The 19,150-nt window shown below is 47.5% G+C and overlaps 1 protein-coding gene across 1 annotated transcript in view; it reads right to left on the bottom strand.

The window, feature by feature from the left end:
• Nucleotides 1–19,150, bottom strand: part of LOC138247073 (IgGFc-binding protein-like) — a 136,948-nt gene that overhangs the window by 93,636 nt on the left and 24,162 nt on the right. Inside the window, exon 3 of the mRNA XM_069201818.1 lies at nucleotides 1,084–2,310. Within this exon, the coding sequence (XP_069057919.1) occupies nucleotides 1,084–2,310 (1,227 nt within the window). The remainder of the gene's footprint in view (nucleotides 1–1,083; nucleotides 2,311–19,150) is intronic.

Genomic DNA, 19,150 nt, shown 5'->3' on the forward strand with positions numbered 1-19,150 from the left:
CGTGTAAGCCGTAGTGTAACAATCACAGTGTCTCACGGTGTGACAGGCACTCACTTACACTTATTGTATCTCGTAGAGTAAAATACACTCACATGCGGTCACTATCTTATCAAGCAAGTGGCACTCACATATGCTCAGATACTCTCAGAATGTTTCGTAGTGTTAGAGGCACTCACATGCTTTCACTGTGTTTCGTAATGTAAGAGGTACTCACAAACATTCAGTGTAACTCGTAGGACAAGAGGCATTCACACACACTCACTGTATGTCGTATCTCGCAGAGTAAAAGGCACTCTCGCACACTCAGTGTATCTCATAGTGTAAGAGGCACTCAGATATGCTAAGTATATCTCATAGTGTTAGAGGAACTCACATAAACTCAGTGTAACTCGTAGCGTAAGGGCCAGTCACACACACTCACTGTATCTCGTAGTGTAAGAGGCACTCAGATATGCCCACTCTCTTATAAAGTAAGAGTCACTCATGCTCACTCTACCTCGTAGTGTAAAAAGCACACACATACACTCAGTATATCTCTTAGTGTTAGAGGAACTCACATACACTCAGAGCAACACGTAGTGTAGGAGGCACTCACTCAAGCTCAGGGTACCTCGTACTGTAAGAGGCACTCAGACATACTCCCTGCATCTCAAAGAACAAGAGGCACTCAGGTATACTAACTGAATCTTTTAGGGTAGGAGGCATTCACATACACTCAGTGTAACACATAGTGTAAGAGGACATACACTCACTGTATCTCATAGTATAAAAGGGTCACAGATAAGCTCACTGTGTTTCATACTGTAAGAGTGACTGATGCTCAGTGTGTCTCGTAGTGTCAGAGGAACTCACAGACACTTAGTGTATGTCGTAGTGTAAGAGGCATCCACATATGCTCAGTGTAACTCGTAGTATGAGAGGCACTCACTTATACTTATTGTCACAACTGATTTGCATCCACTTGGATGTTCTTACAGACTCAGGCAGTCTGATATACTCTCAGATGCATCTAATAGTTCAGACAGTGCAAGATATAATCAGATATACTCACTGGCATAGAAAGATGTCATGAGACATACTTACGGGCTATGCAGGTTCCCGGTGATCCATACCCATCCATGTTAGATAATCCAAAACTCAGAAGCCCAAATGGAGAGCTACCATCTATCATGCTGGAGCTGAAATCTTTACCCACACTTAAGTTGCTCCAAGAGAATTCTGTGCCCTCAATCGGACTCCATTTCAGTCCAGATATTGTTACTTTGTTTAAAGTCATTGTCGCTGTTGCTGATGTCTTGGCCACCAAGATGGCATAGTTATTGAAATCTTTCAATCCGTACGTGTAGTAGGACATACAGTAGCTGTCAACATCTGGTATGTTGATAATGAAGGGATCGTATGGGGTGCGGTCGCTGGCGGTCCAGCCCGTGAAGTAGAGAATGACCTGGATACCTGCGGTGCCCTTGATGTAGAGAGGGCTTGCCACCTTAACTTCAAGCTTCAGAACTTCTCCCGCGTCCAATGTCTTGGTCTCTTTGCTGGATCCTGCTTGGTAGTCCACACGTGTGCTTTTGGAGGCTGTGATGAATACGAAATCAGATCTGGTCTGAAAGGGCATTGCAGGCACGATGAATGTGTTCCCCCAACTGGTGGTGGGTAGCAGCTGCTGACAGACATGATCGCACTTGGTGTTTTTCCATGTGCACGTGTGGCCGGTCAGCACAGCTGAGGGCTTGGAGGACACGATCCTAGTGCCGGACAGGTCACCCTTGCTTTGGATCTGGATGGCCTGAAGGGACTCGAGCATTACAGAGAGCGTGCTTCCTGCTGGGTATTTCTTCTCCTGGAAGGTAACTTCGGCTTTGAGATGGATTTCAACATTGCTGGCTTCTTCGTTGTTTATGATTGAGAACTCCTTGAAGCTGTCTGTTGGTCCATCCAGTGGTGTCACAATGTAGTATTCTGTGCCCCAGTCTTGTGTTGGGTACACAATAGTGGTGGCAGTGCTCAATTTCTTATGGTTCACTGAGAGGACAGAGATGTCATTGTCTGCCTGGATGGTGACTGTGTTGTAGAATTTGCCTGTCCCGATGAATTGGGCAGTGTTTGGTACCTGCACTTCCACCGTCTCTCCCTCGAACACAGTAAGCACTTTAGCAAAGCTCGTCTTCTGGAGTACCACAGTGACCTTAGTGGAGGCGGAGTACCCGGTGATCAGGACTTTCAAAGTGGCCTCTTCGTATTTGGGTATGTAATTCTGCATGAATACGGTGACAAATTTCTTCCCTTGGGAGCCTGCTGAGCAGGGACCTGCAGGACAGAAAGATAAAGTCAAGATGTGGCTCTTGTTATTTACAGATCAGCAACAGTTATTGGGCCTACAAAGAGTTCTGGTCTGATGTGCTAGTTGTGAACTCATGACCATTTAGAGGGCATCTCATGGGGGACTGATTGCTCTAACGCCAATTGCATCAATAGTAATGGCTGGGAAAACATAGGTGTCATGATGTTGGCTTTACCTCAGTCCCAACTTCATAGCCAAGAGTCATGGGCATGGTGGGACTTGTAGGCTAATACCTATGCTGAGGAAATTAAGATTACAAATTCTTGCGTAGTTAGTGCTCTTGGCTGAAAATAAACCCTCATGACGTGGGTCAAGTTGACAGCTGGAAGAGTGGTATACCTGTCACTGTTCCTTACAGGGACCAATATTTTCCAGTAACCAGACACCCATCTCCTGGCAGTATGCATGTCTATCCAAGTCATACTCTCATTTCTCATATCTGCGTAGGTGGCAGGTTGTACCCTCCGCCCTTTGCATAACATTACGTAGCATAACAATTGGTGGTGTGGCTTGGTGATGCGTTTAATAAAATACCTAGTTATATTTTAGAGCTATTGGAAAATGTGCTTTTCAAAGAGTTCCCCTCAGATTGTTTGTCTTTTAGGGACCTAGATTGTAGGTCTAGGCGGAACTCAGAGAGTTTCACTCCACAGAATTCCACAGAGATACATTAAATCTCTGCAAGATTCTACAGAGTTCTGTAAGCGGCGGAATTCAGGCACATTACGCTGCTCGCACTGAGTTTTGCAGCAGGAGTTTCTTATGCACTGTAAAATCAGAATGAATGGCACCATGAGGCCAGCCAGAGGACACAGCTTCTTTCTGCAACTCGCATAGATTTTCTACTCAAGCGGCAGCTTTCTCAACACAAACGGTCTGACCTGCCGTGACCTTGAGTATTGAGAAATCTTGCCTGGAGGTGTTCTATCAACTGAAAATCGCAGTAGGGGATGCAGATTCTCCCTTGCGTTTGCTAACTTAACATTGATGAGGTGCGCACAAGAAGAAACTATGTCATGCAGAGTTTTTGGCAAAGTTTTGCTGGAAGTCTGTGGTCCAAGCCAAGTGGGCAAAACTCTGCTAACTCATCCAGCCCACCTTTACTAGAGTGGTTCTACTTTGGGCTAATGGGGAGTGAAACGCTGTTGAACAACTTCTTACTGTTTTTCATTTTTCCTTAAATAATGGCAAAAGATAGGAAAAGTTGAATTGGTTTATTTGGCTTAATGAAAGACCACTGTAGGAATGTGCAAAGGCAGCTCTTGATGGATAAATGCCAAAGATCCAATGTGGATAACAGTTTGGCCTTACACACATATACATGGTAAAAGGGCTGAGAGCTAGTCCTCTAACATTGGAGAAAAAGCTTGTTATAATGGCAGTGTTATAATGTGTTATAATGGCAACCCAGCCAATGTGTTTACATCTTTACATCTAGCTGTGACTTTAAATAAGTAAACAGGAAGTGTACCTTGAAACCCATATATACCAGTTGCTAAAAACATCAGAAAGGACACCTGTGATACCTGTGACTCCAGTCAAAAATCTTTTATTAATTGAACCACTGATTCAGGTCCTTGCTGAAAGAGCTAATTCCTCTGCATCATTTTTGGGGACTTAACTTACACTGAGACGGTTCAGTGGCACTTATGAATTGTAATTGTACCTCTTTCTGTGTTACAGTGACTTTTTACAATATTGCTTCACACTCAAACATGAATAGGGTTTGATCCTTGACGTTCTAATCTCCAAAAAACAGCTTATGGAGATTCAAGCCGCTATCTATGTAGGCTTTCTACGGTTCAGCCTTCTAAAATTTAAATGCACAAAAGAAAAATTGTGTCAAAGTATTACATTAAGTACCAAAATCTCTCAGAGCTCCAGCATAATTTTATAGAACCTTGAAATAATCACATGAATTACAAAAAAAATAGTTTTAAGGTCAAGGCAGTTTTCTTCATAATAGGGATCAACTTAGAAAAGAATACATTCCAGGTAAACTTTTTGAAATTCACAAGCTCCCCAGCACCTAATAATATTTTTAATGCCACAGAAAATTGTGTAAAGTGTTCAGTTTTTACATCAGCAAAGTAAAAAAGATAAAACATGTTATCTCTAAAATGGAAAACATAGAACCATAACCCTCATTATCATTATGCTAAATGGCTTGGAAGACACCAGCACAACTCTTGAGTCATCCTATCATTTTACATCCTTCTCCGGCAAAAAACTGTGAAAGATCAAAGTTTGTCCCCCAGCTCCTGCCTAACACAATCTATGCTTCTTTGCTACATAATGTAGTTCCTGATTATGTGACAAGTAGACAGAGAAATTGATCTTCTCAAGAAACTGAATGCCTGAACTATGACAGGCCTGCATCCAAACTCCACTTACTATCGAAACGTATTTAAGCTTGGTTACAAAACAGTTAATAAAATCTTCAAGCAAGAAAACAACCTATTCAATGAGTCAGACTTAGGGTCTGATGCAGCACAGAGAATGTAGTGCTAGACGTTTTAGATAATGCTCTGCATATCCCTGACAAAGGTACATTTTTGTGCCCTGGTTATTATTGATCTGTCAGCCGCATTTCACACTGTACACCATGCTTAAAATTGATGTCCGGGAAAAATAAATAGGGATCAGTGGCACAGTTCTGTTCAAATCCTATCGAGCCACCCTATCCAAACAAGTTAAGTTTTTAAACTCCAGGCCCCCACCCCTTTAACAAGAATTTCCTAAAGGATCCATCCTCTCCCTAATGTTCATCAATTTGTATATGAAATCTTTCCTTTGTCTCTAGAAACAATCAAACTGTTTTTCATCTATATGCAGACAAAGACTCTTCACCAGAGGGCATAGATGATCTTATGAAGACACTTTGAGATCATATGAACCCCCACAAAAAAGATTTTCTGGTGTTCATCCCTCAACCCACAACTCAGCTCCCTCCTCAGTCCATCACCCTGATACAAGTATGTGTGGATCCAATGATTCTTCTTGATAGTGATTCATTGTTAACAAAGCAAAATCCTTTGACTTTACCCTTGATAAAAAAAAATCTGAATCTGCATGTCTACATTAACACTTTAGCAAAAGGGGCAAACTATCAAATTCAACTTCTCCATGGAATCAAGTTTCTCCTCATATAAAAAGACATTAACTTTGTTGTCGTTCAATCTGTGGTCCTCCCAGGACTTGATTAGGACATCTCCTTAATGCCAGGTATATCCACATTTATCCAGCCCAATTAAATGCAGCCATGAAAGCTGATGCCAAACTAGTTTCCAGTTTTAGATTCCTGGCCAGATCAGACCACAGCACCCCAATCCTGGTTAATCTAAAATGGCTTCTCATTGAGGCCAGATGTTTCTATAAGTTGGCCTATTGTGCTTCTTGGATGTAATATCTGGATGCTGCAAACCACCTGATTCACAAATTAACCAAGAGGTTCCTAGGCATCCCAAAGTATTAAATATCTCCATTTGGAGGACCTCTTCTTTCAAAAAACCGCATAAGAAGTTTTCTTGGGGAAGGCTCCTTAAGTATGGTGCTATCACCCTAGAGCCTTCAGGAGGAACCCCTTCTATGACAATTTTAATAAGGGTCTTAAGGATCTCCTTTTTGAACATAATTTCTAGATATGACCGAATGTCAATTGGCTTTCAATAAGCTATATAAACTAGGTTTGCGAACTAAAGAGAGAGACATTTGAGGCCTAGCATTGTGTCATTCCACAAACATGCCAAAAGAAGGACAATAAAGAGAGCCACCTTGAAGAATGTCTTCTGAGAGATAGCACAGCACCTTACTTGATGGGGAAGATTGCAGAGGGATGAGAGGCAGGGGTGTTTCTTACTTAACAGGCAAGGGCTGGCTAAGATTAACATAGGTGGACTTGTGAGGGGGCTTGAGAGCTCGGGTACACACACCTAGGTGATTCTTTTATATGCTTGGTGTTAGAAATGGGGTTTTTGGTTGGCAGTTAGGTTGCCCTCTGTCCAAGCAAGAACCCTCACTCTAGTCAGGGTAAGTCACACACAATCCAAAATCAGCCTGTGCTCACCCTCCGGTAGCTTGGCACGAGCAGTCAGGCTTAACTTAGAAGGCAATGTGTAAAGCATTTGTGCAATAAATCATACAACACCATAGTATAACACCACAAAAATACACCACACAGTGTTTAGAAAAATATAGAATATTTATCTGGGTACTTGTAGGTCAAAACGATCAAAGTTGCAATACGAATTTGTAAAGATATCACTGAAAAGTGATATTAAGTGTCTTTAAGTCTTTTAAAAAGCAATAAAGTGTCTTTCAAGCACAGCGTACCTGGTTTCTGGTGGGAAATCTCCTCAGAGGGCCACAGGAGAAGAGATGCGTGGAAAAAGGGGTGTGTGCGTCGATTTCTCCTCAGCACACACAGACTTGCGTCGTTCTTTTCCACGCGGGGAAGTCGGGCGTCGTTTTCCGGCGCGCAGACAGTCTCTTTTTGTGGATCGCGGGGATTACCAGATGTCCCGGGTCTGTGCGTGGATTCTCCTGCTTATTTTCCGGCTGCGCGTCGTTCTGCGGGGCTGCGCGTCGAAATTTCGATCTCACGGTAGGCGTCGCGTCGATTTCTCCTTGGAAGTCGGGCGGCGTTGTCCTTGCGAGGCCGTGCGTCGAAATTTTGGTCTCACGGCAGGCGTCGCGTCGATTTCTCCTTGGAAGTCGGGCGGCGTTGTCCTTGCGAGGCCGTGCGTCGAAATTTTGGTCTCACGGCAGGCGTCGCGTCGATTTCTCCTTGGAAGTCGGGCGGCGTTGTCCTTGCGAGGCCGTGCGTCAAAGTTTCGCACTCACGGTAGGCGTCGCGTCGATTTCTCCTTGGAAGTCGGGCGGCTTTGTCCTTGCGAGGTTGTGCGTCGAAGTCTCGATCGTCCCGAGGGCGTCGCGTTGATCAGCGTCGGTGTGCGGCGTTTTTCTCGCCGCGAAACAAGCTGTGCGTCGAAATTTTCGGCGCACGGAGCGTCCACGTGAAAGGCAGAAGTCTTTTTGGTCCTGAGACTTCAAGGAACAGGAGGCAAGCTCTATCCAAGCCCTTGGAGAGCACTTTCACAGCCAGACAAGAGTTCAGCAAGGCAGCAGGGCAACAGCAAGACAGCAGTCCTTTGGAGAAAGCAGACAGGTGAGTCCTTTGAGCAGCCAGGCAGTTCTTCTTGGCAGGATGTAGTTTCTGGTTCCGGTTTCTTCTCCAGCAAGTGTCTGATGAGGTAGGGCAGAGGCCCTGTTTTATACTAAGTTGTGCCTTTGAAGTGGGGGTGACTTCAAAGAGTCTCTAAGAAATGCACCACGTTCCCTTTCAGCTCAATCCTGTCTGCCAGAGTCCCAGTAGGGGGTGTGGCAGTCCTTTGTGTGAGGGCAGGCCCTCCACCCTCCCAGCCCAGGAAGACCCATTCAAAATGCAGATGTATGCAAGTGAGGCTGAGTACCCTGTGTTTGGGGTGTGTCTGAGTGAAGGCACAAGGAGCTGTCAACTAAACCTAGCCAGACGTGGATTGAAGGGCACAACAAGATTTTAGTGCAAAGAAATGCTCACTTTCTAAAAGTGGCATTTCTAGAATAGTAATATTAAATCCGACTTCACCAGTCAGCAGGATTTTGTATTACCATTCTGGCCATACTAAATATGACCTTCCTGCTCCTTTCAGATCAGTGGCTGCCACTTCAACAGTGTATGAGGGCAGCCCCAATGTTAGCCTATGAAGGGAGCAGGCCTCACAGTAGTGTAAAAACGAATTTAGGAGTTTTACACTACCAGGACATATAACTACACCGGTACATGTCCTGCCTTTTACCTACACAGCACCCTGCTCTAGGGGTTACCTAGGGCACACATTAGGGATGACTTATATGTAGAAAAAGGGGAGTCCTAGGCTTGGCAAGTACTTTTAAATGCCAAGTCGAAGTGGCAGTGAAACTGCACACACAGGCCTTGCAATGGCAGGCCTGAGACAAGGTTAAGGGGCTACTGAGGTGGGTGGCACAACCAGTGCTGCAGGCCCACTAGTAGCATTTAATCTACATGCCCTAGGCACATGTAGTGCACTCTAATAGGGACTTACAGGTAAATTAAATAGTCAATCATGGATAAACCAATCAATAGTACAATTTACACAGAGAGCATATGCACTTTAGCACTGGTTAGCAGTGGTAAAGTGCTCAGAGGTCAAAAGCCAACAACAACAGGTCAGAAAAAAATAGGAGGAAGGAGGCAAAAAGTTTGGGGATGTCCCTGTCAAAAAGCCAGGTCCAACATGACCCCCCACCAGCCTAAAGCCAGGGGAGAACAATCACTATCCTGAGGTACTTCCCTGTTTGAGGCGACAGAACAAGGACCCAGGCCCACAACAGCAGGGGCATGCTCCAGTTCTTCGCCTTCCTGACTCCCATTGGATCCCTCTGTCCATGCTCTCAGGGCCCACTAAGCCCATCCATGGGGAACCTTTCTCCTTTCCTGCGGATCCCATCTGTGTAGCACCTAACCTTACTTTGCTCACAGATGTATCCCAGGAGCAGGATAGTACCACCATGACCAACATAGTGGTGTTGCCCACTCTACCCCTGGGGTGTGACACTTGTCCCCTCCCCAGGGATAACTCTGTCCACCCGGACAGCAAGCCACAGTGATTACTGACAGCTGCCAGGGATGAGAGCCAGGCCCCAGGCCTCTCAAAGCTCTCCAACCACTGTGGCTGTGGAGAGTGGGGGGCGGTAGCCCCAGGTGCTGGGCACCCTTTAACCACTCTCCCTTCCACCAGGTCAGGGATGACAGCCTGAACCTGGTCCTCCCCTCTGGGGCTTTGTACCCTCCCTCCTGGAGCGGTACCCCCAGAGTCCAACATGGTCAGGGTGCTTACAGAAGTCACCCTGTACCATTCCTCCACCAGTGCAGGGCTGTTAACCTGCCACTGGCCCTCCAACCTGGGGCCTGTACCTTCAGGTTGGACTAGGGCCCGGGGTGAGGCTTCCCTCCCCCTGCCCTCCCTTCTGGGGTCCAGCACCCTCCAACTAGGAGTGGCCTCCTCAGAAGACAACATGGTAGTGGCACTGTTATCAGTAGCCCCTCCCTCCAGGTCCGGGGGGACACCCTGAACCTGGTCTTCCAGCCCAGGGTCTGTACCCTCAGACTGGATCACTGCCTGGCAACCCAGGACTTCCTGGGAGGCACACCTACCCCCCACCAGGTCAGAGTTTAACCTCTGCACTTGCCCATTCAACTCAGAGTCACCACCCTGAAGTTGAACAATTGCCTGGCACGCCAGGACTTCTGGGAGGGCACACTGACCCTCCACCAGGTCAGAGTTTAACCTCTGCACCTGACCCTTCAACTCAGAATCACCACCCTGAAGTTGAACAATTGCCTGGCACACCAGGACTTCCTGGAGGGCACACTGACCCTCCACCAGGTCAGAGTTTAACCTCTGAACTGGGCCATTCAACTCAGAGTCACCACCCTGAAGTTGAACAATTGCCTGGCGCACCAGGACTTTCTGGGAGGCACACCTACCTCCCACCAGGTCAGAGTTTAACCTCTGAGCCTGGTTCCCCAACCCAGGGTCACCACCCTGAGGTTGGGCAATTGCCTGGCACGCCAGGACTTTCTGGGGGGCACACCTACCCCCCACCAGGTCAGAGTTTAACCTCTGAACCTGGTCATCCAACCCAGAGTCAACACCCTGAGGTTGAACAATTGCCTGGCACGCCAGGACTTTCTGGGGGGCACACCTACCCCCCACCAGGTCAGAGTTTAACCTCTGAACCCGGTTATCCAACCCAGAGTCACCACCCTGAGGTTGAATCTTTGCCTGGCATGCCAGGACTTCCTGGGGGGCACTCTCACCCCCCACAAGGGACACGCCGTCCCCAAGGGCCACACAAGAGTCTGGTTGGCGCAGGTCTCCCGACCTCTGCCCATCCGGCAGAGTCTGGGTTTCCCCCAAACCAGAAACGGTTTCACCTGGGTCATTCCTGGGGGGCTCTGCTCTCAGAGCTGACCCCTGACTTTCAAGATCCTCCACTGGGGTCGGCCACCCCCTCTCAACCCTATGTCTGGACTTCTGCACCCCCTCACTAGGAGTGGTACTGCCAGACACCAGAACTGTTGGGATGCTGTCTACAGTCATCCCCCCAAGTTCTTCTGACACTGCGGGGCTTCCCTCAAAAGGTAGCCCTACGGTACAGGTTAGGTTCTGAGACCTACCTGGGACACTACAATCCTCTCCCACCTCACTTGGTCGGGAACCACCTAGACCACTCCCTTCAGGAGCACCCCCAAATGCCTCTTCAGACTCTCTGGTACTCACCCAAAAGTCTGCCTCCACTGTAAGTTCCCTGGGGTCAGAGAACTCACACTCCACCTGGTGTTGGCGTAGCTCTGGAAAATAAGGACCAGACATATGCTCTCCAGCAATTACATCACTCTGCCCTTCACATGTATTAACCACAGTACCCTTCACCCAACCACCCAGTAACTCAACCTTGGAAAAGCACTCTACTTCACCCTCCTGAGACTGGTGAGACAGTATCTGTCTGTCCCTGACACTCAACCCAAACTCTTCTGGGATGTCTCTACACTCTATATCCAGGACGTCCACCAGGGGGGAACCCTTTTCTCTGTCACTCTCTGCTAGAGTCAGTAAAGTGTCCCTCCCCCCAGTAGGAATATGACTCCCTGTGCCAGTTCCCCAATCCTTCTCAGGGACCCTGTGCATAACGGGAGCTACCTCATACCCTTGAACTGCCTGGGGTGTGTCAACTCCCTTCTTCAAGTTGGGCACCACATCTCTGGGCTTGTGCCCTTCTTCAGCAGTACTAGATGCAAGATTTTTGCTGCCACCATCTGAACTGGACTCAGCCCTTCCGGCCTCCAGTTTCAGCTCTTTGCAGCTCAGCTCTTGAGCTGCAATCTTTTCTTCTTCCAGGGCTAAGAGACTTGCTGCCTCAGCCCTTTCAATAAACTCATCTAGCTCTTCCATCCACCGTGCTTGAGCCATGAGCCATTCTTTTTTCACTGGGTCTCTTTCCTCATCTGAGTCGTCCTCCTCCTCCTCTGAGGGGTACTTAGTCATTTGGTTTCTTGCTGCCTCTCTCTCTGCCCATCTGTCTTCCTCCCAGACTATGTAGGCATGTAGCATCTCTGCTTTAGTAGATCTCTTTGCTACAGGAAGGCCACATTCTCTGCAAAGCTTCCTTAGGTCAGCCTTAGTGAGGTGGTCAGTAGGCAAAAAGAATAAGTAGGTAAGCGATCCCATTCTGATAGGATCTTACCAGCAAAAACCAAAATCCAAAGTCCAAAATATCAATAGTATATCCAGGAGGATATCAGAGACCAAAAGTCAAAAAAGAGATAAAGAATCAAGTTGACCTTCAACTGTGGGTAGGTAGTGAAATACTTAGCTACTGTATGTCACTGCACAAACACAAGTCCTATCCCACCGCTGCCACCAATGTTAGAAATGGGGTTTTTGGTTGGCAGTTAGGTTGCCCTCTGTCCAAGCAAGAACCCTCACTCTAGTCAGGGTAAGTCACACACAATCCAAAATCAGCCTGTGCTCACCCTCCGGTAGCTTGGCACGAGCAGTCAGGCTTAACTTAGAAGGCAATGTGTAAAGCATTTGTGCAATAAATCATACAACACCATAGTATAACACCACAAAAATACACCACACAGTGTTTAGAAAAATATAGAATATTTATCTGGGTACTTGTAGGTCAAAACGATCAAAGTTGCAATACGAATTTGTAAAGATATCACTGAAAAGTGATATTAAGTGTCTTTAAGTCTTTTAAAAAGCAATAAAGTGTCTTTCAAGCACAGCGTACCTGGTTTCTGGTGGGAAATCTCCTCAGAGGGCCACAGGAGAAGAGATGCGTGGAAAAAGGGGTGTGTGCGTCGATTTCTCCTCAGCACACACAGACTTGCGTCGTTCTTTTCCACGCGGGGAAGTCGGGCGTCGTTTTCCGGCGCGCAGACAGTCTCTTTTTGTGGATCGCGGGGATTACCAGATGTCCCGGGTCTGTGCGTGGATTCTCCTGCTTATTTTCCGGCTGCGCGTCGTTCTGCGGGGCTGCGCGTCGAAATTTCGATCTCACGGTAGGCGTCGCGTCGATTTCTCCTTGGAAGTCGGGCGGCGTTGTCCTTGCGAGGCCGTGCGTCGAAATTTTGGTCTCACGGCAGGCGTCGCGTCGATTTCTCCTTGGAAGTCGGGCGGCGTTGTCCTTGCGAGGCCGTGCGTCGAAATTTTGGTCTCACGGCAGGCGTCGCGTCGATTTCTCCTTGGAAGTCGGGCGGCGTTGTCCTTGCGAGGCCGTGCGTCAAAGTTTCGCACTCACGGTAGGCGTCGCGTCGATTTCTCCTTGGAAGTCGGGCGGCTTTGTCCTTGCGCGGTTGTGCGTCGAAGTCTCGATCGTCCCGAGGGCGTCGCGTTGATCAGCGTCGGTGTGCGGCGTTTTTCTCGCCGCGAAACAAGCTGTGCGTCGAAATTTTCGGCGCACGGAGCGTCCACGTGAAAGGCAGAAGTCTTTTTGGTCCTGAGACTTCAAGGAACAGGAGGCAAGCTCTATCCAAGCCCTTGGAGAGCACTTTCACAGCCAGACAAGAGTTCAGCAAGGCAGCAGGGCAACAGCAAGACAGCAGTCCTTTGGAGAAAGCAGACAGGTGAGTCCTTTGAGCAGCCAGGCAGTTCTTCTTGGCAGGATGTAGTTTCTGGTTCCGGTTTCTTCTCCAGCAAGTGTCTGATGAGGTAGGGCAGAGGCCCTGTTTTATACTAAGTTGTGCCTTTGAAGTGGGGGTGACTTCAAAGAGTCTCTAAGAAATGCACCACGTTCCCTTTCAGCTCAATCCTGTCTGCCAGAGTCCCAGTAGGGGGTGTGGCAGTCCTTTGTGTGAGGGCAGGCCCTCCACCCTCCCAGCCCAGGAAGACCCATTCAAAATGCAGATGTATGCAAGTGAGGCTGAGTACCCTGTGTTTGGGGTGTGTCTGAGTGAATGCACAAGGAGCTGTCAACTAAACCTAGCCAGACGTGGATTGAAGGGCACAACAAGATTTTAGTGCAAAGAAATGCTCACTTTCTAAAAGTGGCATTTCTAGAATAGTAATATTAAATCCGACTTCACCAGTCAGCAGGATTTTGTATTACCATTCTGGCCATACTAAATATGACCTTCCTGCTCCTTTCAGATCAGTGGCTGCCACTTCAACAGTGTATGAGGGCAGCCCCAATGTTAGCCTATGAAGGGAGCAGGCCTCACAGTAGTGTAAAAACGAATTTAGGAGTTTTACACTACCAGGACATATAACTACACCGGTACATGTCCTGCCTTTTACCTACACAGCACCCTGCTCTAGGGGTTACCTAGGGCACACATTAGGGATGACTTATATGTAGAAAAAGGGGAGTCCTAGGCTTGGCAAGTACTTTTAAATGCCAAGTCGAAGTGGCAGTGAAACTGCACACACAGGCCTTGCAATGGCAGGCCTGAGACAAGGTTAAGGGGCTACTGAGGTGGGTGGCACAACCAGTGCTGCAGGCCCACTAGTAGCATTTAATCTACATGCCCTAGGCACATGTAGTGCACTCTAATAGGGACTTACAGGTAAATTAAATAGTCAATCATGGATAAACCAATCAATAGTACAATTTACACAGAGAGCATATGCACTTTAGCACTGGTTAGCAGTGGTAAAGTGCTCAGAGGTCAAAAGCCAACAACAACAGGTCAGAAAAAAATAGGAGGAAGGAGGCAAAAAGTTTGGGGATGTCCCTGTCAAAAAGCCAGGTCCAACACTTGGTCTTGTGAATATGGGTATTTTCCAAAATGCAGCCTGTAGGAGGCTGGCCTGATACCTATGGTACTTACACCTTATACCAGGTCCAGTTATCCCTTATTAGTGAAGTGTAGGTAGGGTCTAGAAGCCAGGCTCTCTAAAGGTAGCTGTAGCTGAGAAGCTAAAGCTTATCTGGGAGACATGCAAGGCTCATGGAATACCACTGTAGTCACACAGTACTCACAAACATGGAAGAAAACACTCAGTGTTACAAAAATAAAGGTACTTTATTTTGGTGACACAAATGCCAAAAATACCATAGAGACCATATTCACTTAGGAGGTAAGTAATACACAAATTATATACACTAGTATGCAGAAATGTGCATAAAAACAGATAGAAAACAGTGCAATTAGTGAAAATCACAATAGTTAGAAATGGGCATAGGGGGAACACAAACCATATACTAAGAAAGTGGAATACGAATGTCGGTTTCCCACCTAGGCAAGTGTAGTGTGTAGAGGGGTGCTGGGAGTACTAGAAAACCACAAGGGTAAGTACTAGAACCCTCCCCAGTGCCTAGGAAAGCAGGAGTAAAACACAGTAACTTTCCCAGAACACACAGAAACACAGGAACGAAGATTATGCAAGAACTAGAAGAGACTGCAAGACACCAACAGTGGATTCCTGGACCTGAAGACCTGTGGAAGAAGGGGACCAAGTCCAAGAAGCACAGAAGAGTCCAGGGAAAACAGGAGCCCCTGTTAAACCGGATGAAGTTGCAAAAGAAGAACCACCAATGAAGAAGAACAGTCAGTACTGCATCCAAGAGGATGGATTTGGGTTCCTGGTTGGGGCAGATGATGTCCAACGCCGGATGGAGGATTGCAGTCTGGTTTGCGTTGCTGGAGTCCGCCAACAAGTCTTGGCACATGCAAAGCTTGCGGTTAGCGGGAAATGGCGCTGCCCAGGACCAGCAGGGACCTGGTGGACTCTACTCAGGAGGGGGAGTCAGAGGGAGCTCTCAGCAACTCAGAGAGCCCACAGAAGAGCAGGCAGCATGCACAGGAGTTCCACAGCACGGGTACAAAGGAGGTTCAGGAAAAGGCCCATGCAGCACTACGACAAAGGCTCCCGCGCCGCCGGAGAACCACCCAAGAAGATGTGTGTCACAGGATGTGTTGGGGCCAGAGCTGCAAGATGCAGGAAGAACTTCATGGAAGGATGCCAACAAGCCTTGGCAACTGCAAAACCCGTGATGCACGGGGTACTGTCTTGCGTGGGAAGGCAAGCTCTTACCTCCACCAAAGTTGGACAGTAGGATGTCAGGACCGTCAGGACCACTTCAGTCCATCACCTGTGTTGCAGGATCCACGCAGCTCAGCAGGATAGGGAATCCACGCAGCCAGCCGTCATTTCAGTAGGTGCCTGCTGAAGCAGGGGAATGACTCCTTCACCCCCAAGGGAGATTCCTTCGCTCTTCTGGTGCAGGCTGAAGACAGGCTGTCCTCTGAGGATGCAAGACTGGGAAACAGTTGCAGTTGCTGGCAGGAGCTGAAGATACAATGTTGCTGTAGGTGTCTTTGCTTCTTTGTTGCAGTTTGTAGAGTTCCTGGAGAGTCCAGATGCAGTTTCTTTGGTAGGAAGTTGAAGTGGAGGATGCAGAGGATTACGGCTGGAGTCTTGCAATTTGAATCTGAAGAACCACCCAAAGGAGAGACCCTAAAAAACCCTGAAAGGGGGGTTGGTCACCTAAACAGGTAAGCACCTATCAGGGGCGGGCTCTGACGTCACCTGCTGGCACTGGCCACTCAGATGCTCCCATAGTTCCCTGCCAACTTGGAATCCAAGATGGCAAAACCCAGAAGCCCTCTGGAGGAGCTCTGAGCACCATCCCTGGAGAGGTGATGGACAGGGGAGTGGTCACTCCCCTTTCTTTTGTCTCGTTTCACGCCAGAGCAGGTACTGGGGTCCCTGAACTGGTGTAGACTGGATTATGCAAGGAGGGCACCAAATGTACCCTTCAAAGCATCTCCAGTGGCTTGGGGAGGTGACCCTTCCCAAGCCTGTAACACCTATTTCCAAAGGGGGAGGGTTGCCTGGAAAACCTCAGAAGGCTGCAATGGCAATACTGAGGGTCCTCTAAGAAGCCCCCAGAGTTGCATGGAATCAGACAACCAATGCTTGAAAATGCCTTGGGGTATGATTCCAACATGTTTGATACCAAACATGCCTATGTTCGGGGTTACCATTTGTGTAGCTGGACATAGGTAGTGACTCATGTCCAGTACACATGTAAAATGGCATCCCCGCACTCACGAAGCCCAGGAAAATGGTCCTGGAGGTCATGGGGACAACTTTGCTAGTGCAGGGGTGCCCTCACACACAGGTACTCTGCACCCTGCCCTCAGGGATGGAGGGCCTGCAATAGGGGTGATTTATAAGTGACCTGGTGCAATGTAGATGGAAGTGAAAGGGTGCATGCACCTTTTCACGCAGGCTGCAATGGCAGTCCTGCAGATCCCTTTGCATGGTCTTCCTATTTGTGGCAAAAGATATGTTGCCGCCCATAGGGATCCCCTGGAACCCCAATGCTCTGGGGTCCTAGGTACCGTATACTAGGAACTTATAAGGGGGCACCACTATGCCAGTTGCGGGTGAAATACTGGGTTACCAGTATGCAACAACCAGATTTAGAGGAGGGAGTGCATTATCACTGGGGTCCTGGTTATCAGGATCGATCCCAGTGAACACAGTCAAGCACACTGACTTCAGGCAGAAAATGGGGGTAACCATGGCAAAAAGAGGGTAATTTCCTACACAGCCGTGCTGCAATATTGATAAGGAGAGATCAAGGGAATTAGGATTTGATACGTTTAGACGGAGTCACTAATAGCTAGGGAGTGAAAACTGTAAAGTACATTGTCTAGAAGCCAGAATGCTACTAGAACAGAGAAGGAAAGGCAACAATTGCATGGGAGAAATATACTTCTTCCTAGGATAGTACCATAGAGCGATTGAGTACAGCTCTCCCTTGATTCTCTACTTCTAAGACATTTACTCAGAGCTAGTGGAGCTAGCATTTTGCTAACCAAGCAAGATGGCAAGGGGTTATAGACTACCCAGTAGTGCCCTTTTCTGTGTCTTAAATTTTCTCAGGGCCTGGAAGAAGGGAGAGTCCTCAGGGCAGAGACAGCTCTGGCATCTTGGAGAAATTTAGATGAACCTCTGGGAGATGACATTTAGCCGTGGATGTGAAAGGAGTTGCCAAGTAGCCTGTTTTACACTGATTTCAGGGACCTGATCACTTCATAACAGTTCCCAAAGTTGTAAAGAATAATAAAAGCTAGAAAAAAGTATTTACATTTTAGGTAAAGTTGTGATTTAGAAGTGTTTCACCTCTCAGGGACAGGACGAGGTCACAAATCTACACAAAAGGATGCATTCTCTACAGCCCCTATTTCCAGGTCTGCTCTATTTGGAACTTTTGATAGTGAAGTGCACCATGGCCACAGGACTATGAAAAGAGGGTATTTGACCACATGGAGTCTTGTTCTGCTCTTGCATGCAACTTTGCCCCCACTGAATGATTGTGTCCTCTGAAAAAGTCTCAAAATCTCAAGGTAAACTGTTGACTGGCATCGGCAACTATATTTTACCTGGCTGTTGCTTTACTGCTGACAATCAAAAAAGGGGTAGAGGTTCCCATTCTACTACACCCCATAGTGTAAAACTGAATTTTAGGTTTTCCGTTGTTTTCAGCTGGAACATTTTATATTTCACACAAAGTACTGACACAAAGACATTATAAATGAAATGTGTTAGACCTGGCATTTTTGGTGTGGCCTCCCCTAACGTTTTGCCTCTACTTCCCAGGTTGTTGCTGTGTGCTGGACTATATTTTTGCTGTGTTACTAAGGGCAATCTACCACTGCTGACCAGTGCTAAAGTACAAGTGCTCCATATGTGAAACTCTGAACTCTTTTCCATGATTGGCATATTGATTTACTAGTATGTCCCTAGTAAAATGCACTAGAGGTGTCTAGGGCCTGTAAAACAAATTCTACTAGTGGGCGTGCAGCACTGATTGTGCCACCCACATGAGTAGCCATGTAAACATGTCTCAGACCTGCCACTGCAGTGTCTGTGTGTGCAGTCTTGCACTGCCAATTTGACTTGGCAAGTGTAACCACTTGCCAAGGCCAAACCTTCCCTTTTCAAACATGTAAGGCACCCCTAAGGTAGGCCCTAGATAGCCCCATGAGCAGGGTGTAGTATATGTTAAAGGTAGGACATGTAGTGATCTGTTTTTATATGTCCTAACAGTGAAATACTGCCAAATGTGGTTTTCACTGTTGCAAGGCCTACCTCTCTCAAAGGTTAACATAGGGGCTGCCTTTAAATGTCCTTAAAGTGTAGTTTCCCTTTGAGAGCAGATAGAAATGTGGAGGGGTCTCTTAGCACACAATTTAAAAATACATCCTTTAGTGAAGTTGGTTTTTAGATTGTTAGTTTGAAAATGCCCCTTTTAGAAAGTAGGCATTTTCTTACTTAAACCATTCTTTGACTCTGCCTGTTTGTGTATTCCCTGTCTGGGACAGACTGACAGGTGAGCTATTTGTGAATCTCGTCTAGACAGTGACACACAGGGAACTGGGGTGTAGCCTGCATATCCTGATGAGATATCTGGGCTAGAGTGGAGGGAGGAGTTTCAGCCTGGTCAGAAAGTGTGGGTGATGGCCCCACTAGATCCTTGCGCTCTCCAGGACAAGTGGAGTGGGCCTCTCGAGGTGGGGGAGCGCAAGACTGATGTCACCTATCTGGTGCACTTCCGGACTGCTAGGACCTTGGGGTCTTACATGTGTACCGCCTCAAGCTTCACTTCGAGAGGACAATGTTCCTAGCAACAGATGATGGGGTGAAGGAAGAGAGTAAACCTCTTCATGACCTCCTGTCTACTAAGGAGAAAGATGGGTCTGTGGAGGGTGTAAACCTC

Source organism: Pleurodeles waltl, chromosome 7, assembly GCF_031143425.1.
Source record: "Pleurodeles waltl isolate 20211129_DDA chromosome 7, aPleWal1.hap1.20221129, whole genome shotgun sequence".
In the NCBI taxonomy this organism is placed as follows: domain Eukaryota; kingdom Metazoa; phylum Chordata; class Amphibia; order Caudata; family Salamandridae; genus Pleurodeles; species Pleurodeles waltl.